Genomic DNA, 23,372 nt, shown 5'->3' with positions numbered 1-23,372 from the left:
CGGACATTTGCAGGCTCTTTACATGACGCCATCACCCTGCTGTGACCCTCCAGGGCATCTCCTGCACTAAATGCCCTTTGTTCTGTTTTTAAATAGATCGCAGATAATGAGCTGTCAAATTACCCCATTGTGTTCTGCTTCAGTTTGCTCCATGAAAGGAGTTAAAGCTGCAAGAAGAGGAGCGAGATCAATGAAAGATAATGGAAGACTCAGATATGGAGAGAAGGAGGGGAGAAAGGAAGCACGTGTAAAGGGAAACCAGTTGTGATCCTGCATGTCAAAGGGAAGCAGAAAGACCCATTTTAAATGCAGGATTTTAGGCAGGATTTTTAGGCAGCCCTAAGCTACATGTGTGTCACAAATGGTTGAGAGTGATCATTCCTTTCATGAGCAGGTGGGGGCACTGTCCGCACATGATCCATTGACAAGAACTAGGTAGGGAACCATACTACAAGCATTTGATAGAAGAACCTCTTCCTGTAATTATGGGAATGATTGGCATGATAATTTGGAAGGACAGAGTGGCGGGAAGGACTCCAGGTCACAAGAAGCTGTCAGAGGAGACTGACCGTGCTACATTTCTCTCACTAATTCAGCACATGGACTATAGCAAGTGCTTCCACTTGTCATGCCATCAGTACAATGGAGACAATGATCCCTATGGCCTCTGACCCCAGAGACTGGAAAGGGTAAGGTGGTGTTTGTTAATCATGGTGAAGTTTGCAGAAGCGGCAGACACCTGTGAAGAGCTATGATTGATGGCACACCAGGAGGGAAGAGGTAGCAGTTTGTGTTCTGGCTCCACCACTCAGTAGGGTCTCCAATATAGAGGGCCAAAATAGTTTGCCCAGAGTTCAGCTGTGGCAAATGGAATGCTTCCCACAGACAAAGGGGAAGAACAGCCCCTCACACTGTGGCAGGTTTCCAAGAAACTCAAGCTTCCAAAGATTGTGGGGAGAATTGTTTCCATGACGGCCAGAGGGATTAGGAAATAAAAAATATGCAAGAAGGTAGTTGTTAACTTATTGGACTAATAATCTCTACTGGTCAAGAGGATGCAAGCCATTAGATCGATAAAGTTCTAGTCACAGATCAATATTCTGAACACTTAGCTCAATTGGCTTTCTGTGCCATTCAATTTCTTGCAATTTTTTGATATATTGGTGAATGTTTTATGATCTGAACTAAGAGAATTAAACTGTACTTGCACTAGTATATAACCTTGCTCATGGATTGTGAAGTAGCTATCTGCCCATTCTTCTTGTTGATGGTTCAGTATTCATACATGAGGTTATCCCACTGAAAAGTCACCTTATCGTTTTCCCCACTCATTTTCCATAAGGATTATTTTATGGAACCTGTGCGCAGTTTTAGCTCTTATAGTCTGAACCGTGCCTACTAATACCAGATTTGTGTGGTTACTCCAGCAGTGGTTATTCAGTAGTAAGGAGTAGGATCTCTGCTCATATATTCCAGGACTCTGCATTCCTTGTACCCGGCGTTCAGAACTGTTTCCTGACTCAGATTAAGCTGTGTTAGCATGAGAATATCCGCAAAATACAAGGACTGAACCCTACAACTCCTGAAGAGGCTTGGTATCTTTTTATCTTCAGTGCCTGGGGGATGGGGGTATAGCTCACTGGCACAGCACATACTTTGCATACCAAAAGCTGTATGTTCAGTCACTGGCATCTCCACACTTGGCTGGGAAAGACCCCTGTCTAAAACCCTGGAGGACCACTGACAGTCAGCTTGCAGACAAGACTGAGCTAGGTGGACGAATGTTCTGTCTTGGTATAAGGCAGCTTCCTACGTTCATGTTAGCAAATGGATGGAAGAAGAAGTTGGTTAACCATTCATTTGTTTACTCATTTTCAGCTTTGCAGCAGACGTAGAGCTAAAGACCTTTGGGGAAAAAAATCAGCTTTCGCCATCCCATTTACTCTTCTTTCCTCCCTGGCCCCTGTACTGGGGAGGATCTCAGACGTCCTGTGCGGTCTCATTCCAGTGTTTTCTCAGCCAAGTGGCTCTTAATACCTAGGCAAAGTCTTCAGATTTAGGTTGTGGGCAAGCTGTGGTCTGCCAGGTAAACAATCCACCATTGCCAGAAAGATATCTGAGTGCAAACATAGCAAAGAGATCCTAAAGTCACTAGACTATTTTCAGGGCAGGGGGGACTGAGCAGGCAGCATCGCTTTGAGGGCTAGATTAAAAAAAGACTGTGGTCTCAATATTCATATGTACATACATGTCATGTATGTAGGTCCCACGTATCTCTGAAACTTGAGCTGCATTTTCTTCTCTTCCAGCTCAAATGCACAAAAAAAAAAATTACTTACACTCTATCTGGGATCTACTCTATTCTTATTTTGGTATTTATTTTATTACATTTGTAAGCCTTTTCCTTCTAAGTGGTTAGTTCAGTTTACATATGGGTCCCAAGCCATATAATCACCTACCCTGTCAATACGCAGGCCCAGGGTCAGTCCAGCTTGCTTCAAACCTAGAACTGTTGTCATATGTCTTTGGATATTTTCTGGGCCTTGCAACAAGCCAGCAAGGCCAGCTCCAGGTTGGGGCGGTGGGGGGGTGTGTGTGTCAGCAACGTGCCCTCTGGTGCACTTCTTCCTATATGGGTGAGCCTTGATGAGCTTACCTACCGACAGGCTACAGCAGCTCTCTGATTGGCCCTGGCTGGCTGGGAGCTGCCATTTACATTTCCCACAACACAGTGTTGCTTCAGAGCATTGTGGGAAATGTAAATGTCAGCTCACAGACTCAGCTGTCCAGCCCATGTGCTGATGCGAAGTCTGTAAACCAGGGTGAAGCATCCAACCCTATGATTCGATTATTTCAATTTCTCTGCAAACTGGGCCATGACTGTTGCTCCTCTGTCATGAGATAAAGAGCATTTCTCTTATTCTGAGAGAAAATTTAAATGAGTGTGGTGCAGTGCAAGAGAGTAGGTTAGAGGCATATTCCATAGACAGGCCCCCCGATCAGGGCTGACCCTCCCATGAGGCGGGCTGAAGCCCGCAGCTCAGGTGGCGGAGTGGGAGCAGCAGCAAATTGCACTGCTCGCCCCTGCTCCTGCGTGCAGCAGGTGCTCCAGAGAGCCCTGCTAGCCACTCTCCTGCCATGGAATTTGTCATAGCGGCTGGGGCCAGCAGGGCCCTCCAGAGCAGCTGCTCACTCGGTGACACTAGCAGCTGCTCCGGAGAGCCCCACCAGTCACACTCTCCTGCTGTGGCAAATCGTGGAGCAGCTGTCCACCCTCTGTTTCAAAATGGAGGGGATCTCCCACAATAAAAACATGATGCAATTTTTGTGGCACACAATCGTGTTATAAACATGGCAGATACTGCACTGTATTCATTAGCGTGTGCGTCAATGGAAATGATTCCGTTTTGAAGGAATGCTGCCATAGTGCTGACTCACACGGAAGGAGCTCTAGTGTAGATCCCTCCCCCATATCAAATTTTTGTGACTGTAAAGTGCTCAGAACTCTGACCAGCAGCAACAACAACACGAAGTGGCAATGGACAATTCAATAAACCTGCTCATAGCTTTACTGATCTTGGATTCTCACTGGGCTAGGATTTCCACACATATATAACCTGAGGGAATTTTAGCTCCTTGGCTGTTCCTGCTACCTCCTGTACTGGAGCAATCCTAGTCTAAAGGTGGCTTCAGATCTGTCCTTCTCCAAAACCCCTCCCATGCTCCTGGTTATATGTCCTGTCAGAAGTGCCAAGAGCGAATACCTGACTATGCTTTCACTCATAGCTGGGCTAATGACAACAACTGCATCTGGGCACAGATTAATTTTTTGGCTCTGCATTTTAGAGCCAAGCCAAAGGCCTTTCCCAGACCTCAATGGAGGTCACAAAAGCAACTGTGTTTCTTCAAACTTACATTCCTAGCCTAGCTGGGGAGGAAATGACTTGGGGGGGGCACTTGCAGGGGAGAATCAGTGGACACAGAAAGGGTGTCCTTTCCACCTGCCAATTCTCTTCTACAAATGCCTTTCTCAGCCCCTTACTTCCATGTTGCTTTAGCAAGCAGGTTTGGAATATTTATTTATTTAAACTATATTTACCCTGCTCTTCAAACAAAAAGGCTCTGAGAGTGGCATACAAAGATCAATAATAAAATAGTCCCTGCCTTTAGGCTTACACCCTAAAAGGTATGGCACAAACGGAAAAGGGATTGGGAGGGAGGAGTAAATATATAGTATAGCATAGCACAGCACAGCACAGCACAACATGAGTGCAGCCTAATCAAAAGTCTGTTCTCTCCTTTGTTTCTCAGGAACTGTCCTCTCCTGTTCCCTGCAGAACCCCTCTACCTGCTCACAGCTAAATTTGTGAGGCCTACAGAGAACAGTCCACAAGAATGACGGCTACAGTGTTGCTAATCTTCTTCCTGGAGGTATTGTGCAGAGGTTCTGCATCAGGACGTCTCAAACAGAATGCATGCAGCCACGGCTGTTAGAGAAAGGCAAACGGGGATGTGTGGAATGGTAATGACAGACAACCACAGTTTACAGATGGGCAGTGAGCCAGGAAGGTTGAGTCCTGCAGTATTGTGGCGACTTGCTAATCAGTTCAATATGACAGAAATTCCATGTTAAAGGAAATATGTCAAGGGACCATACATCAATGGACTTGTACAATTCAAGGCCAAGATTCTACATTACACCCTTAAAACAGAACCCCACAGCTTATTGTGAAGAGAAAAAAAGAGCCATAGAGAAAGAACCATAAAGTCCAGCCACCTCTATGAGGAGATACCAGGCTTTACATTTGAACAGCATCATGTATTTGCACCAAGAGAACAAGTAAAAATTCCCAAAGGGACCCAGTATCTATTTCCTTTAAATACTATGTTAGCAAAAACCTAATACATATGGATACACTTGACCTAGAGCAAAAGGGGTATTAAAGGCAAGTATGCACCGCTGCTGTAATTTTGAAGGAGAACCAATGTTTATCTAGTGTGTATCCAGACACTGAAGTCCGCAAGTTCCAATCTACACTGCAGCTGGCTGTTTGCCTTTCCAAAGTACTTGCTTTATATACCGATTTCACAAGTGCCAAAAAGCAGAGAAAAATGTGTGGATGGACCCAAAAGGGTCTATAGGTCTGACCACATCTCACTACAGAGGAGATTCAAGCACATGAAACCATATAATGGGATGGGATGGATATAAAATGGTATAAACTTTCCCATGTACTTAAGGAATCAAGCTGGACCCTATTCAGAGTGCCAGCACTGTCTGCTATTATGAGTGATGGTGAGCAGGGCCTTTTCATTGAGGACATTCTCCTTATCAAATACTCTTTCTACACAGGTTCAGCAGACCCAGAGAGATTCAGCAGAGATTCAGCAAACTATCTTCCTATAGAGGTTCAGCAGTGCTTGCTGGGGAACACTGGGAGTTGTAGGAGTTTTTTTCTGTCTAAGCAGGCATAGGATTGTGCCCTAAGTCCTTATTCTTCCTGTAGACGTTTCAAGAGACATGCATTTTATTCCATACTTGCTTGTTTTATTAGTACAATTGCTACATAATTGTTATTTATCCTGTTTATCGGTAACTAATTTTATAGTGCTGACGACGTGTATTGTTACTTTAAACGGTTGTTTTTGTTGCCCTGCGGCTTTTTAAAGCATGTGGCAGGATATATTTTGAAAAACAAATTAACAACAGAGATTTTTCCACACCTGCTCACATTCACTTTCAAACCTTCATTTCAACACCTCCTACATACAAACAAATAAAATTGCTAACACTAAGTTTGCTTTAGGGTACAGAAAACATAATCCTTGTTCAAAACATGTACCAAAAAAACATTATACTTAGAACACACCCTGCAATTAAATTATTAATTATAATCTCACCAAAGGCAAAAAGTATATCATTATATCAATGTAGAGTTTGGAAGAATTTGTATCTTTTGTAGGGCAGGGTTTATTTTATCACTGGACTGAGTAAGGCAAACTTCTGTGCATTGGCTGTGGGCGCTCCTGATAAATGAAATGTAGAAGGTTCAAGGGTGTGAAATATCAATCTAGGGTGCAATCTTATGCAAGTTTAGACAGAATCAAGTCCTACAACTCCCAGCATTCCCCAGCCAGCCATGCCCACAACCAGGTGAAGGACTTTTCTCTGTCTAAACATGCATAGGATTGTGCCCTAATACACATTAATGTAACTTGATATTTTCACACTTCATAAGTAGAGGTGTGAGTTGTTTTGTTTTGTAAATAACATACACATTAAATAATCAATCATGTTACAGATCATTCATTGATATAAACTTCTGTAGCTGAGTGAAAGGGGGAAAGAAAGAGTTTCATGCTTACCTTGGCAGTGGCTCCGATTCAACCTCTTGTATCCCTGTGGGCACTCAACTTGTCCATTTTCAATCACTGGATAAGCTAGGTGGGGAGGGAAAAAAAGTAAAGCCGGTACCAAGGATGGACAATTCAGACTCCTCTTTTCTCTCTTTCCTTCCCTGAGGAGACACACTTCCACCTTTGCCTCCACTACCTAAATTTTGAATTATCTTCATCTTCAGTTCTTTTCAGTACGTCTGTTACTGGTACCACATTCTGTGAGCATCACAAATTCAGTTAACACTGGTAGTTGTTCCCTTTTGAATTTAGAATAGATGGTCCTTATTTTAATAATAAAATATACCCTTCATGTCTATTATTGACCTCATCCCATACTTTTGTATTCAGTCAATGCTCAATTTTGAAAATCCTTGCTTTTTTGGTATCTAACAGGACAATTTTATGCATGTTTACTTGGAAGTAAATCTGACTGTGTTCAGTGAGGCTTGCTCCTGGGTAAGTGTGCATACGATTGTAGCCTTAGACAATCTTTTACAGACTTAGGAGTGCCTAACTCTGCATATTACAGACTGCACATTGCCCAGTGCTTGTACCTTAATTCTGCACTAAGCAGATTTTTTGCTACTGAATTAGGTCACCTTGCGTGTGTGCTCAGGATGCGGCAGGTGCCAGTTTTCCCAACTGCAGGAAGTGACTGCATGTGTGAAGCAAGTGATATGCTCCTGCAAATCATGGTGCTTCTACATATTATGAAGCCTCTACATAAATTACCAACAGAAGAGGAGACATACAGTACTGTGCAAAAGTCTTAGGCCACCATTAGATTTGTTGTTTTAGCAATGGTATAATGACCATATATAATTATTTCTCAGTCTCTTCATTAGAATACAACCCAAAAATACAGGAAACTTGTATGCAGTATTCAACAATAGAAAAAAAATCAGAAAAAATAGCTTCCATACGCTAAAGTGGCAAGTATTGAGTGTGACCTCCCCTTACACTAGAGTAACAGCAGGCGCCTGGCCAGGAATGGTCTTCGTGGATGGGTAGCAGCCAAGAAACCACTTTTGTGGAAAGGGAACAGGGTGAAAAGGCTAAGATATGCTAAAGCTTACAAAGATTGGAATGAGGATCAGTGGAAGAGTATTACGGAGTGATGAATCCAAGTTTGAATTTTTGGGGTCCAATTGTCGACAATATGTGAGAAGAAGAGTTGGAGAGAGATGGATGAATGAGTACTTGCAGCCTTCAGTGAAACATGGTGCAGGGTCTCTCCTGGTTTGGGGCTGCATTTCTGCCAGTGGTGTTGGTGATCTTGTCTGTATTGATGGGATCATGAATGCTGAAAAGTACGGACAGGTTGTAATTCATCATGCCATTCCTTCTGGAAAGTGCCTGATTGGGAATGGTTTCATTTTTCAGCATGATAACAATCCCAAGCACACTGCTAATGCAGTCAAATCATATTTAGTGAGGAAAACAGCTGATAAAACACCGACAGTCATGGACTGGCCTCCACAGAGTCCAGACCTGAATATTATAGAGGCAGTATGGGATCACCTGGACAGAGAAAGAAATAAAAGACAATCTACATCTAAAGAAGAACTCTGGGAAGTGCTGAAAGAAGCCTGGTATAATATACCAGAAGATTACTTCAGAAAATTTCAGGACAGTCTCTCCAAAAGAGTTCAAGATGTGCTTCAAGCCAAGGGAGGTCATACTAAATACTGACTTTTGCCTGTACATATTTCCTGTATTTTCTGTTTGTATCTTAATACAGAGACCGAAAAATAATCATGGATGGTCATTAAAACTTTGCTAAAACAACAAAGCTGGTGGTGGCCTAAGACCTTTGCCCAGTACTGTATGTTATTCAGAGAGCTGGAAGCCAAAACCATGTTTATCATGGAAAAAGTAATATTTTTTTCTAATATCAATCATGACCCCAGAGAGTTTGAATTAATATTAAAACCACTTACCATAGGAAATTCTTAAAAAATTCAAATAATGATTTCTTATTTTACAATAAAAATACTTTACAGCTTTTTAATAAGGATTTAAAGCCATATGAAAAATACATATTCACAGTCCACAGAGTCAAATCAGTGAAAGTTCACCATCTTGCTGAGCAGCAAGCAGGCAAGAAGTATAAAGAAAGATGGAAACTTGTGACAAAAACTCCCTGAAAATTAGGGCTTTTGTGATGGTGTCACAAAGCCACACAGTATCTTCTTGCTTATTTCTAAGATTAGTTTGCAGTGGGTGACACAGTACTACTACGAGGAAATGCAACAAAGAGGCACCTTGTGGCACCTTAAAGATATCACATTTATTATGGCATAAGCGTTCGTGTACTACGAGCATCTCTATACCAGCCTAAAATCCCGCATTTAAAATGGGACTTCCTGTTTCTGTTTTAAATGCAGGATCATGATGGACTCCCTTTACATGCACTTCCTCCACCCACCCCCCACTTCCCTCCTCCTTTCCCCCCTTATCTGAGTTTTCCATATGTTTTATTATACAGCCACTAGATGGTGCTGTGGTCTAGTTCCTCTTATCGCGGGTTTTCCTCTCTTTACGGAGGAAATTCAAGCTCTGTAATTTGGTAGCCTGTTATCGTGGATCTTTTAAAAAATGTAATAAAGGTCATTTAGTGTGGGAGATGCCCTAGAGGTTGATGATGTAATCTAAAGGACCTGCAAACTTCTGTGAATAACCAATCTCAATAGCAGGATAAAAGCTCAGTGTGAAGAAGCCCTACAATCCCCTAGGACTGTTGTGGATGTACGCCAGAATAAATTTGTTAGTCCTTAAGGTGCCACAAGATGCTTTGTTGTTTTTGCTACAACCAGCTAATTAGCTACCCCTCTGGAAATGTCATCGAGGAAATTGTTTGAAAAGCACAGCTTTATTTATAGAGATCCCATGATAGACTTATATAAAGAAAAAGATCTTGGGGTTGTGGTGGACAGCTCAGTGAGCATGTCAACCAAGTGTGTGGCTGCTGTGAAAAAGCAAACTCCATGTGAGGCATAATTAGGAAAGGAACTGAAAATAAAACTGCCAAGATCATATACCCTTATACAAATGTATGGTGCGATCACACTTAGAATACTGTATACAGTTCTGGTCACTGCACCTAAAAAAGGACATCGTAGAGCTGAAAAAAGTGCAGAAAAGGGCAACTAAAATGATAAAGGGACTGGAGCAACTCCCCTATGGGGAAAGGTTACAAAAGGAGAGTAAGGGGAGACATGATAGAGATGTACAAAATTATGCATGGTGTGGAGAAAGTGGATAGGGAGACATTTTTCCCCCTCTCTCATAATACTAGAACATGGGGTCATCTCATGAAGCTGATTGCTGGGAGATTCAGGACAAATAATAGGACGTTCTTCTTCACACCGTGCATAGTTAAAACTATGGAATTCATTTCCACAGGATGTAGTGATGGCCATAAATTTGGATGGCTTTAAAAGGGATCGGACAAATTCATGGAAGATAAAGCCATCAGCAGCTGCTAGTCCTGATGGCTATATACTACCTCCAGTATCAGAGGGAGGATACCTGTGTACACCAGTTGCTGGTAAATATGGGCAGGAGGGTGCTGTTGAACTCATGTCCTGCTTGTGGGTTTCCTGTGGCAGCTGGTTGGCCACTGTGTGAACAGAATGCTAGACTAGAGGTGGATCCACAGTTGGCTACAGAATCGGACTCAAACAATGCTTATCAATGGGATCTGCTCAAACTGGGGAGAGGTAACGAGCAGGGTACTGCAGGGCTCAGTCCTGGGCCCAGTGCTCCAACATTTTTATTAATGACTTGGGGGAGGAGGTGCAGGGAATGCTGATCAAATCTGCAGATGACACAAAATTGGGTGGGATAGCTAATACCCTGGAAGACAGAAACAGAATTCAAAGTGATCTTGATAGGCTGGAGCACTGGGCAGAAAACAACAGTATGACATTTCATTGGGATAAATGCCAAGTTCTGCACCTAGGAAAAAGAAACCAGATGCACAGTTACAAGATGGGTGATACTTGGCTCAACAATACTACAAGCGAGAAGGATCTTGGAATTGTTGTAGATTGCATGCTGAATATGAGCCAACAATATGATGTGGCTGCAAAAAAGGCAAATGCTATTTTGGGCTGCATTAATAGAAGTATAGAAGCTTCCTAATCACATGAAGTGCTAGTCCCCCTCTACTCAGCACTGGTTAGGCCTCATCTAGAAGCTTCGAAATGACGTGAAGTACTAGTCCCCCCTCTACTCAGCACCGGTTAGGCCTCATCTGGAGTACTGTGTCCAGTTCTGGGCGTCACATTTTAAGAAGAATGCAGACAAGCTGGAGAGGGTTCAGAGGAAGGCAACGAAGATGATCAGGGAACTGGAAACAAAGCTCTATGAGGAGAGACGGAAAGAACTGGGCATGTTTAGCCTTGAGAAGAGAAGACTGAGGGGAGATAGGATAGTGCTCTTCAAGTAGTTGAAAGGCTGCCACAGAGAGGAAGGCCAGGATTCTTCTCAATCATCCCAGAGTGCAGGACATGGAAGAATGGGCTCAAGTTACAGGAAGCCAGATTCCAGACTTCCGGTTGGAATCAATGTCGCCCTCACAGCATCGCGCGGAGCCTCCACGGGACGCTATCTCAAACAGCTTTTTAAAAGGTTGAAAAACCTTTTCATCTCCCCCCTGGAATTAAAAGGGGGGGGCAAGGCAGCATCTGGATAAGATCTTGGAGAAAAGTACTCTCTGAGAGACAGTGGGGGGGCTGGATTCCAAGACTACCCTCCCAGAGCTTAATCATCGCAAAAAGCTGTTTCGAAACTCCTATCTAATAGGAGAAAACAGGGCTGACGTGTTCCATTGTAATATATGGATTAAGAAATATCAACAACATCCAAGGGATGGTTTAAGAAATATCAACAATATTTGAGAATATTTGAGGACCTGCAAGATCTGTTTGAAGAGAAACATGGCTACAGCGAGGAGAAAGAAAGGAACTGCATCATCACCCATTCCCCCCGTACCTCCCTTGGCAAAAGCTCCGAGAACAGAAGATATAGGGGAATTATTTACTCTGATAAAAACTTTATCTTTGCAATTTGCGGAGCAAGCCAAGAGGTTGGATTCAATTCAAAATTCCATCACCGTCCTGCAAGGGGCTGTGGATTTAATTAACACTTCTTGGCAAAAAAATGGAGGCGAAGGTTAACGAGCTACAAGATAGGCTAACAATGAACGAAACTATGACACAAGCTTTTTTCAAAAATTTCTCTGTCAGAATTTCCTTCACGCACAGATGCAGTGTACGTATTATTGGTATAATAATTTGCCTAGTGATGTAAATTTGCCTACCTTTGTAGACAAGGTTTTGCATGAGATACTCCCTGTGCCATCTGATTATTTACCACTGAGCAAGCATTTCGTGTGCCAAATACTAAAGGGACTGACTATACGATTATAGTCCAATTTGCAAGAATCTCCACAAAGAATTATATCCTTCATTTGGCAAGAGAGGGTGGAAGTCTTTCTTGGAAACAAGATAAAGTTATGTTATTTCCAGATTACATCAAAGAGGTGGCTGATAAAAGAAGGCAATTCATCAAGGCAAAAAATATGGCAAAACAAATGAACTTACAATATCACTTAAAATATCCTGCTACATTTTGCATTGTTTCTGAAGGTCAGATGAAGAAGTTCCTAAATCAGGAAATGTCAAAGGCATGGCTGAACGTAAAAATGCATGAGATTTCTGTTCCAGCCCCATGAAATGGAATCTTTAAACAAGTTTTGTTAACTGTCTATGTTTAGTCTGCATGATTCAGGCTAGGCCAGAGATAACTGATTATACATATATTTGTTTGCTTTCTTTCATTTTTCTTCTCTCTTTTATTTTTCTTTAAATTCTCGTTCCCTAAAATGGATATGATATGCTGTATTCAAATATATTGTTTGAGGGTGTATTGTGCACACTCATTTATATATTTAGTATAAAATATATCACTGATTGTTGTAAGGTTGCTTCCAAGCTTTATTATTATATAACATTATATTTACATCTTATTATTATTATTATTACTATAAGACTACTTAGTAAGATTTTGGTTGGTTAAACTGTTAAGCTTTATTATTACTATTATATTTTAACGTAAGGGCAATGCACTGGGAATGAATTGTAGGCCTGCTTCCTTGCTATTAGATTGATGATATGATATTGAAATATAAGGTTGATTATTAAATTGTAATATTGCTAACGTTATAGGTATAGTTTTTAAAATAGAATGGGGTCTGAAGCCCGTGTGTATTGGAGTTTAAATTTAACCCTTTTAAAAATAAAAAGAAAAAAAATTCTTCTTTTCTTTTCTTCTCCTTTTCGTTATTGTTGTGTCCTCCTAAGAATATTGTATTGTAGTTATTTATCAGGTTGTTGGTATTGTTTATTTCATTTATAAAGACATATATATATATATATATATATATTTTAAAGGAAGCCAGATTCCAGCTGAACATCAGGAAAAACTTCCTGGTAGGGATGCACGAAAGTCACTTACCTGGTCTCGCAGCTTGCTTCGCGGTGGGGGGGAGGCGCTTTGCTGCTCCCCCCGAAGTTCAGGCCGGGGGGGGGGAGGCTTCCCGCCTCGCCCGGCCGAAATTCAGGCCGGGGAGAAGCGCCCCGTCTCCCCGGCCGCGAACTTCAAAAGAAAAAAAAAACAAACGCCCCTGTGATAGGCTACGTAACGATTAACGTAGCCTATCATGGCTAGATCTGCAAAGTCAGCCGTGATAGGCTACGTTAATTGTCACGTAGCCTATCACGGGTGACTTTGGGAAGAAGAAAAAAAAAGCGCGTACGCAAATGGCGGCCCCCATAGGGAGCCGCCATTCGCGTTCCTTATTTGGTCCCTGTAGTCTACGTAAAGTTTTACGTAGACTACGGCGAAAACAAGGGCAACGCTATTTGCGTTGTCCTTATTTTTGCCGTAGTCTACGTAAATCTTTACGTAGACTACAGGGACCAAATAAGGAACGCGAATGGCGGCTCCCTATGGGGGCCGCCATTAGCCGTACGCGCTTTTTTTTTCTTCTTCCCAAAGTCACCCGTGATAGGCTACGTGACGATTAACGTAGCCTATCACGGCTGACTTTGCAAATCTAGCCGTGATAGGCTACGTTAATCGTTACGTAGCCTATCACAGGGGCGTTTGTTTTTTTTTTTTTACTTTTCTTGTAATGGCGGCAGTGGCAGCTGGTCGAAAGACCGGCTGCCGCCCCCGCCCCTGACGAAGACCTGCCGAACTGCCGCCGGGACCCACCGCTGGGAGGGACAATCGTGAAAGGTAAGTCCCATCCCGGGGGGGGCGGAGAATTTCTCCCCGAACAACCTTCGGAGGACCGAATGCGTTGGCACTCGGCCCCCCGAAGTTTCAGGAAGAAATTCTCCCCCATCCCTACTTCCTGGCTGTTAGAGCAATACAACAGTGGAACCAATTACCTAGGGAAGTGGTGGGCCTCTCCCACACCCGAGGCATTCAAGATGAGGCTGGACAACCATCTGTCAGGGATGCTCTGACTTGGATTCCTGCATTGAGCAGGGGGGTGGACTCAATGGTCTTGTAGGCCCCTTCCAACCCTACTATTCTAAGAGTCTATTAGTCTATGATCCAGCATGTCTTTTTATGTTCTTGCAAGTGTATTAAAGCCTGTGAAAATTCCTTAGGATGGAGCAGTGAGTGAGTGTTGATCAGGTATTGGAGACAGAGATGTGTGTGTCATGCGACCTGCCCTGCACGCCTAAGCTAGCCTGCTGCCCTCTAGTGCAGTGAAGGACCGTCCCTGTCCCATCACCATTGTTGATTGGTAATGCATAAAACAGCCTTGAGTTGAGGGACAATTACTGTGCAGATCCATTATGGCAATACCTGCATGAGGTGTTAAATCTAAGCCTATCTCTTGCTGTGTGTTCAGTGTCATCACAAATAGCAGCTGTTAACTGTAGAACGTTTGTGGAATAAAGAGTGTGGCACTGTGTATGACCTAAGTAATTAAAAGTAAGCAAATGGATCCAATTTTTCTGGTCTCCTATGGACTTCCTCTTGAAATTCATACGCATTATAGTTAATATACACTGAAAAAATGAAGAGATTCTGAACTGGTTTATCATGCAAAGTCATCCCAGCAAGCAGGAGGGAAAAGACTTGATTACCTCCATTATATTTTAAGAGGAAGGAAAAAATGCCCATTGTTTGAAAGGGAGAAGTTTTGAATGGAGGGTTGAAAGGGGATAGTTTTCATTATGCAAAGCCTGCTCCAAATGGCAAAATTTGTCCAACTGAAAGCTCTGGCATCCTTTGTGAGTCCAAGAATGGGGACGGTACTATTGCTAGATAGACACAGGATGGGAAAGGGTGGAAAACCATCTTCTAGCATCACCAGAGACTTGTGGTCAGCTGAGCATTTTATCAGTCAGCAGGGTGGGTGTATTCATTTTACAATGCTCATGAACAGTCCCCAAGGGTTTTGTGATTCTTTGATCTATTTGATAAAAAGGATCCTCTCTCCTATGCAGATGTTTTGAAAAGAACTGAACAAACTGTGCTGTCTTTTTTATTAGTACCTGCAACTATGTCACTTTCTTAGTCTGAGTCACATTAAGAAGGCAGCCAAACACCACTTTTTTTTTAATCTTCTATATAAGCTGCTGTTAATTCAAATAAAGATTTGATACCATCTATTTATAAAATCCTCCAAATGGAATTATTGGATGACAAGCCATCCTATGTGGAAGCTGGCAGCTCTTCATGGGCTTGTGCCAGACTCTTTGGGGGTGGCTCAAAGGGATCCTGCTGCCAGCGGTGTAACCAGGAATCCATCTCTCTGATCAAGGAGGATACTTGCCACCTTGTCATAGCATGGCATGAGGATATTTGCCACATGGTGCTTAGCTTGACCCCAGAGCACTTGTTGTGAACTGTGATTTCCTTAAACTTCTCTTTGCACTGCAAGGGCGTGTGAGAGTAGCCCCATAGTGACAGCTGTGTGGAAAACCGCGGGAACAGATTATCAGGCCTGGTGCTGTGCAGGATCTCCTGGGCCTTTGGGCTTATCCAAAGATCTATGAATGTTCAGCCTCACCCCAGAAATGCACCCTAATTCTCATGTGGTGCTTCTCTCCCTCCAACTCGGAGGCAGCCCCAGTTGCAGAGGAAGCCGATTCCTGCAATGCTGTGTATAGGGATCCTGTGAGAAGAGGGGTGGCCAGGACTTGCCATCTGCCTCCTCTGTGGGATCCATGGCGCCCTATGGGGAGCAAACGGCTCTAGAAAGCAAACTTTACAGCTCTAAAGTGCTTGTGGTAACTGTTTCTGGGTGGAATAATAGCCCCCTCCCCATCAAGGCTGTTACGGGGGAGGATAGATTAGGGCCTGAGAAGCATCGGTGGGAACGTTTCACTAAAAAGGGGGTGGTGGTAATATTGGTATCTATCTGCCGCACAAATGCAATGAAATTTTACATACGACAATGTGTTAAGGGATTGCATCACATGAAGTGTCGTAAGTTGCTTTTTTTCAGGAATTCAGAGGATTTCTCCCCAGGAAAAGTCCCTTGGTAAACTTTGCTGTAGGGGGTGGAGGGACAGAGACTTGAAGACACAGCTGAAGCTGCCACGATAACAAGTGCACTCTGCTAGTGCACATGGGCAAGAAACAATTACTTCACTAACAAGTAAACTGGTGACAGAGAATGGTAGGTGAGGAGGAGATTGCTGAGGGAGGGTGTAGACACCTCGGCGCAATCTGTTGGTCGGCAGACTTTGGGAACTGGGATCGCTCACAAGGGAAGGAGAGGCTGCATTTTCTGCTACTCTTGCTGAGTGGCTCTATAGCCAATCACCGCAACTCATGCTGCCTGGATCTGAACTATGACAATCCATGATGGATAAAATAATCCCAAGAACAAGTGATGGTAATCAGGGTGGCTTGTTGCCAAAAAATATGCCACCCTGTGGGAAGCAGTCCTAGCTCGGACGACATGATAACCCACTGTGGCTTGCTTCACACAACCTACAATGAGTTGTCATGTCATGCAAACCCAGTCTATGTATAAGCTTACTCAGCAAGTGCAGGAAGCAAGGAATCCTAACTTTAAGATTATGGCACCATGGTTTCCATTTATTTCCTATGCTGAAATCCTTCAAATGTTTGATCAAATTCCAACCAAGTACAGTTGCCTATATTTTTTCTAATATGCGCGCGCACGCACACACACACACATACAATCAATAACATATGCTTGCACATATTCCTTTTATATGCTGTCTAAACTGTATTTTTATTCTTTCATTAGATATGTTCCACAAGCATATTGGTTTTAGACTAAGAATTAAAAATAGTAAATGTCTTTGTTTCTTTAGTGATCTTGTTTAAGAATTAAAAATAGTAAATGTCTTCGTATCTTTATTGACCTTGTTATGTTATTATGTATGTTCTTTTTGTTGCCTTTATTTTGTTAACTTCATTTTGAAATGGAATAAAATTTCATGGGGAGAAAAAGAATTGCAACTATTTGTATTTAAACACAATATTACTAGAATCACCAATCTAACTTTGGAATATACATTTCCATTTCTAGGCAGATGTCTACAGGTAGTAGATGACTCTCAGAGCTTGCTAATGTCACCCGTTTTAGGTAATAATGTGTCACAAGGCTCTGTTACCTTTCTACTGAGCAGAAAATGATATTTTTAATGAAAGGTGCAAAGAGAAAATAATATATCTGGGAACATAAACACCATATCCAGCTGGTTCTTGGATTGTGATGCAAATCTGAGAAGATGAGGCAGTATCCAATCTGTTAGTGTTTTATGAGACAAAAGTCACACCAGGAGATTAGAGGAAAGAGTCTTGATTACCCTGTTTACATTATGGGAAAGAGTCTTGATTACCCTGTTTACATTATGACGGAGGAGAAGAAGATGACTCCTTCTATTTCCAAAGTTCAGAGATGAGTGTGGATCCTTATGTTGCCAAAATGGCACCATCCATGTACAACAAAACCCTAAGGGGGGTACCCTAAAATTATCCCAGTGAGACCTGAGCATTCATAGTGGCCACTGGCTGACTGAGGGGTGGGGGTGGGGAACCAGAGGGAGGGAAATGGAATGGAATATCCTGGAGGAGGGCATGGCTGACTGACTGGACCACTGAACAGGAGCACTCCACACTGCAACCTTTTGTTGCTGGTCCCACTTGTTTGCTTGTGTTCTTTTATCAGAAAATAATTTCACCTCTCAGAAAATGTGCATTACTGAAAACCTTGTTTCAGGGAGGACCAATCTTAAAACCTTAGGGCTCCTGCATTTTTAAATGTTACACTGATGAGGGAATTCTGGCAGGTGCACAGCTTTTCCAATCCGTGCTGCACAGAGACCTGGCAAGCTGCACCTGCCAACATTCCCTCATCCATACAACTGTTAAAAGTAGAGGCATACTAATGTTGAAATGTTAGCCATCCCTCCTTTAATTAAGGATATGGTTCATATTCAAAAATTGTTTTATAACTCTTTAAGCAAAGCACATATTTAAAGGAGCCAGCTGTCTCATATCCTCCTGACTAGTAATGTCAGTCCTCTCTGTTTTGCCTTATTATTAAATTCAGAAATAGAAACAATCTTGATGAAATCCATATTAAGGTCCACAGTGCAACTATACTCTGGTCATCCAAGGGGCAAAGTTAAGTGTTCGAAAATAATGTTATTTGTCAAGGATAAATTTAAGCATAGCCGTTCTTGATGGAGCAAACATTTCTATTGCCTTAATCTCAACCACAAAACCAATGTCAGGTGAGAGTGACACCTGTTTCTGTTCATAATTCAGCACTGATGCAGGCAAAAATAATAGCTGCCTTAAAAGGGTATTTTGAACCACTTTTCACTAATCCCGTCATTTGGATCCTATTATTTCTACCCCATATATGAAAGCTGTGCTACTGCATTTGCCTCATGCATTTCAATTGCTGGGGTCATACATAGCCTCTGGAAACCCTGACTGAAGATCAAAGTTGTACAAACTTATTTCTGAGTAAATCTGCATAGAATTGTGCTGCACATTAAACACTCCAGCTTCACTCATGCTTTGCCCAACAGTTTGTTTCTACTAGGAAATGCTTCATAAGGTGGGTACATTGCTGTTTGTTGAAGTAAACTGAGAAGGGGACACATGTCTCCACATATGCAGCAGACACGTGCCAGATGATATCGTGACTGCTCCTATGTTTGGGTGGTAAAAGCAGCAGATTGCTCAGCCATTTAATAAATAACAACAATATAACTTTTCAAAAGTTCTCAGATTGTATAAGCATGTGACGCTTGTCACAAGTCACCCTGAAAGTACATCCAGTAAGGCCCTGTGATACTCACTCAACAATATTCCACAGACTATTCACAATAGCAATTGTTGTGGTAGCTGAGAGAAAAAGGGGGATCATAGAATCATAGAATAGTAGGGTTGGAAGGGGCCTACAAGGCCATCGAGTCCAACCCCCTGCTCAATGCAGGAATCCAAGTCAGAGCATCCCTGACAGATGGCTGTCCAGCCTCGTCTTGAAGGCCTCCAGTGTGGGAGAGCCCACCACCTCCCTAGGTAACTGGTTCCATTGTCGTATTGCTCTAACAGTCAGGAAGTTTTTCCTGATGTTCAGCCAGAATCTGGCTTCCTGTAACTTGAGCCCATTCTTCCGTGTCCTGCACTCTGGAATGATCAAGAAGAGATCCTGGCCTTCCTCTCTGTGACAACCTTTCAAGTATTTGAAGAGCGCTATCATATCTCCCCAAAGTCTTCTCTTCTCAAGGCTAAACATGCCCAGTTCTTTCAGTCTCTCTTCATGGGTTTTGTTTCCAGTCCCCTGATCATCTCTGTTGCCCTCCTCTGAACCCTCTCCAGTTTGTCTGCATCCTTCTTAAAGTGTGGTGCCCAGAACTGGACACAGTACTCCAGATGAGGCCTAACCAGTGCTGAGTAGAGGGGAACTAGCACTTCTCGGGATTTGGAAGCTATGCTTCTATTAATGCAGCCCAAAAGAGCATTGGCCTTTTTTGCAGCCACATCACATTGTTGGCTCATATTCAGCTTGTGATCGACAACAATTCCAAGATCTTTCTCGCTTGTAGTGTTGTTGAGCCACGTATCCTCCATCTTGTAATTGTGCATCTGGTTTCTTTTTCCTAGGTGCAGAACTTGGCATTTATCCCTATTCAAGGTCATTCTGTTGTTTTCTGCCCAGTGCTCCAGTCTATACAGATCACTTTGAATTTTGTTTCTGTCTTCCAGGGTATTAGCTATCCCACCCAATTTTGTGTCATCTGCAAATTTGATCAGCATTCCCTGCACCTCCTCCTCCAAGTTATTAATCAAAATGTTGAAGGGCACCGGGCCCAGGACTGAGCCCTGCGGTACCCCACTCGTTACCTCTCCCCAGTTTGAGAAGGTCCCACTGATCGGACTGTCTTTGAGTCTGATTCTGTAGCCAACTATGGATCCACCGGATCGTTGTTTCATCTAGCCCACTTTGAGCTAGTTTGCTCATCAGGATATCATGGGGCATTTTGTTGAAAGCTTTGCTGAAGTTGAGGTATATGATATCTACAGCATTCCCTCGGTCCACAAGGGAGGTTACTTGATCAAAAAATGAGATCAGATTTGTCTGGCAGGACTTGTTTTTGACAAATCCATGTTGGCTTCAAGTAATCACGGCATTGTTTTCAAGGTGCTTACAGATGGATTGCTTTATCACCTTCTCCAGAATTTTCCCAGGGATTGATGTCAGACTGACTGGTCTGTAGTTCCCAGGTTCCTCCTTTTTACCCTTTTTGAAGATAGGGACAACATTAGCCCTCCTCCAGTCATCTGGCACTTCCCCCGTCCTCCATGACTTCTCAAAGACAATAGACAGTGGTTCTGAGAGTTCTTCTGCCAGTTCCTTTATTACTCTAGGATGCAGTTCATCTGGCCCTGGAGATTTGAACTCATTCAAAGCAATTAGGTGTTCCTTGACCATATGCCTATCGATCTCAAGCTGCAATCCTGCCCCTTCAGTCTGCACTTTGCCTTTGCCAGGGGGGTCATAGACCCTCTTTGGGGAGAAGACTGAGCCAAAGTAGGAATTGAGCACCTCTGCCTTTTCTTTGCCATCTGGTATCATTTTGCCATCCTTATTTAATAGCTGAACAACCATTTCTTTCCTCTGCCTTTTACTATGCACATAGCTGAAGAAAGCCTTTTTGTTGTTTTTAGCATCCCTCGCTAACCTCAGCTCGTTCTCAGCTTTAGCCTTCCTGACGCCATCCCTGCAATTCTGTGCTACCTGCCTGTACTCTTCCTTTGTTGCTTGGCCTTCTTTCCACTTCCTATATGTGTCCTTTTTTTGTTTTCAGGTCATCCCTAAGCTTTTTGTGAAGCCACATTGGCTTCTTCTGTTGTCTTCCACCTTTTCTTCTTGTTGGAATTGTTTGTGATTGTGCCTTGAGAATTTCCTTTTTTAAAAGCTCCCACCCATCTTGGACTCCTTTTCTCGTTAGCGTCGCTTGCCATGGGACCTTACTGATCATTGTTCTGAGTTTATGAAAATCAGCTTTCCTAAAATCCAGAGTATGCGTTTGACTACACTCGGCTTTTGCTTCCCTTAGAACCAAGAACTCAAGTACAACATGGTCGCTTTCCTCCAGAGTTCCTGTAACTGCTACTTTATCCACTAAGTCATCTCTATTGCTTAGGATCAAGTCAAGGATAGCCGATCCTCTAGTTCCTTCCTCTACTTTCTGTAGGAGGAAGTTATCTCCAGGAAAGTCAGGAATTTCCTGGAGGGGCCATGTTTTGCAGAATTTGTCTCCCAACAAATATCGGGGAAATTGAAGTCCCCCATTACTACTACATCATGATTCCTTAAAACATTGGCTATTTGCTTTTCAAAAGTTTCATCCTCGTCTTCTCCTTAGTTGGGTGGCCAGTAGTAGACTCTGACCACCAGGTTCCTTTTATTCTTTGCTCCATTTATTTTGATCCAGATGCTCTCGATGGGGCTACCAAGCTCCTCCTCCTGTATTTCTGTGCAGAGATATGTATTTTTCACATACAGTGCAACCCCACCTCCCTTTCTGTTCCTCCTGTTCTTTTTGAACAAGTTATATCCTTCAATTGCTGTATTCCAATCATGAGAGTCATCCCACCAAGTCTCAGTTATACCTATCAAGTCATAATTTCCCTCCTGTATTAAGAGTTCAAGTTCGTTCTGTTTGTTTCCCATACTCTGGGCATTAGTATATAGACATCGAAGACCATGTGCTTCATAGTCTGGCTTCTTTCCTACATGTGTCTGAAGACTATTATTGGGCGCTATCAGAGCTGTCCTCTCCGTTGCAGTGCATGCGCCTACGTCCATTGTTACCCCCAACATTATATGTTCCTTCCCCGTAGGATTCAGTTTAAAGCCCTCCTGATGAAGTTCTTCATGCTATGGCCAAACACATTCTTCCCATCCTTTGGGAGGTGCAACCCGTCCCTTGCCAACAGCCCATCTTCCAGGAATCCAAATGTCCTTGTCCCAGAATCCAAATAATTCTTTGGATTTGGGGGATTCCCCCCCCCCCATGACATAACGGGCTTCTTCTCATGAAGCTTTTATCTGGCTATTGAGATTGCTCACTCACTGAAGTTTGCAGGCCCTTTAGATGGCGCCGTCATTCTCCAGGACGTCTCCTGCACTAAATGACCTTTATTCCATTTTTAGATAGATTGGAGATAGTGAGCTATCAAATTACCATGCTTGAGTTCCGCTTGAGTTCCCTCTGTGAAAAGAGGAAAAGCCACGAAAAGAGGAGTGAGATCAATGAAAGATAAAGGAAGACTCAGATATGAGGAGAAGGAGGGGGAAAGGGGTGGGGGGAAAGGAAGCATGTGTAAAGGGAGTCCATTGTGATCCTGCATTTAAAACAGAAGCAGAAAGCCCCATTTTAAATGCAGGATTTTAGACTGCTGTAGAGATGCTCAATGTTATGACTAGAGTAATTGGAAAACGTGAGCTCCATGCAACAGAATTGCTTCCTTGAGGATCCTGGATCCTCAGCAACCAAAGAATAAAATATTTGTATTTGTTGTGTAAAAATCCAACTAGAACAGCCCCAAGATTCCAGATGTGCCCCTGAGCAACTTCCATTCAGTGGGACTTATGCAGATGTTGTCACACCTTTCCGATTTGCAAAGGTACAGTAGGTTGCAGAAGGTTTGCTACATAATAAAGGTAATCATATCATAATTCCTGCTATCCATGCCAGCACAGTAGCCTTAACACTGTACTGCAACCTGATAATAAAGAGTGGGATTTGGGGTTCCCACCTACCCATTAATAGTATTATTATGAGCAATGGCTTACCAGTTAGGCTGATTGGTCACACCCATTTGCCCAGGTGGGAAATGGAAATCAGTTTTGCCTTCTCTGGAAGAAAGCATGTCAGGAGAGCTAAACAGTAGAAGGTTAGATAGGCCAGCAAGTTGGTTTAGGATTTAGGACCTCTTTGACTAATGATGGGGACTTGGGTTGCACAACACAGTCAGGTCAGGTTATTTAACCCATGATGAGCCGCAGTGCATGCTGGGTGTGTGCAACTGCCGTTTTTAATATGCTGTTTTGAATATATCATACGACCCCAGCCATTGTGGATTATTTGAGGGCTAAGCAGCCCTCACATAACTGCCCAGTAGGGTTATGTGAGGGTTGTTTAATCCTTGCCCATGATGGCCGGGTTCGCATGACATGGTGCAACCTCTGACTGCCCAGATCAGGGGCTGCATATTCAAAATGGTGGCCGCACATGTTTGGCATGTGCTGTTGTTCATCTTGGATTAAATAACCCTCGATGAGCTGGCTGTATCATGCAAACCGGCCCAATGTGAATCTGGTTCTGCCTATGTGCTTGTTTCTACACTCTTTTAATACCTACCTGACCTGTAAT

At 42.9% G+C, this 23,372-nt stretch overlaps 1 protein-coding gene across 1 annotated transcript in view; it reads right to left on the bottom strand.

Moving 5' to 3' along the window:
- LTBP2 (latent transforming growth factor beta binding protein 2) overlaps positions 1-23,372 on the bottom strand; it is a 201,775-nt gene that overhangs the window by 59,353 nt on the left and 119,050 nt on the right. Inside the window, exon 10 of the mRNA XM_084842380.1 lies at positions 6,367-6,441. Within this exon, the coding sequence (XP_084698506.1) occupies positions 6,367-6,441 (75 nt within the window). The remainder of the gene's footprint in view (positions 1-6,366; positions 6,442-23,372) is intronic.

This window comes from Heloderma suspectum, chromosome 1 (assembly GCF_057233095.1).
Source record: "Heloderma suspectum isolate Gila_16-S chromosome 1, 16-S_ref, whole genome shotgun sequence".
NCBI lineage: Eukaryota > Metazoa > Chordata > Lepidosauria > Squamata > Helodermatidae > Heloderma > Heloderma suspectum.
Note: the sequence above shows the minus strand (reverse complement) of the source record. Positions and strands in the feature narration are given on the sequence as shown.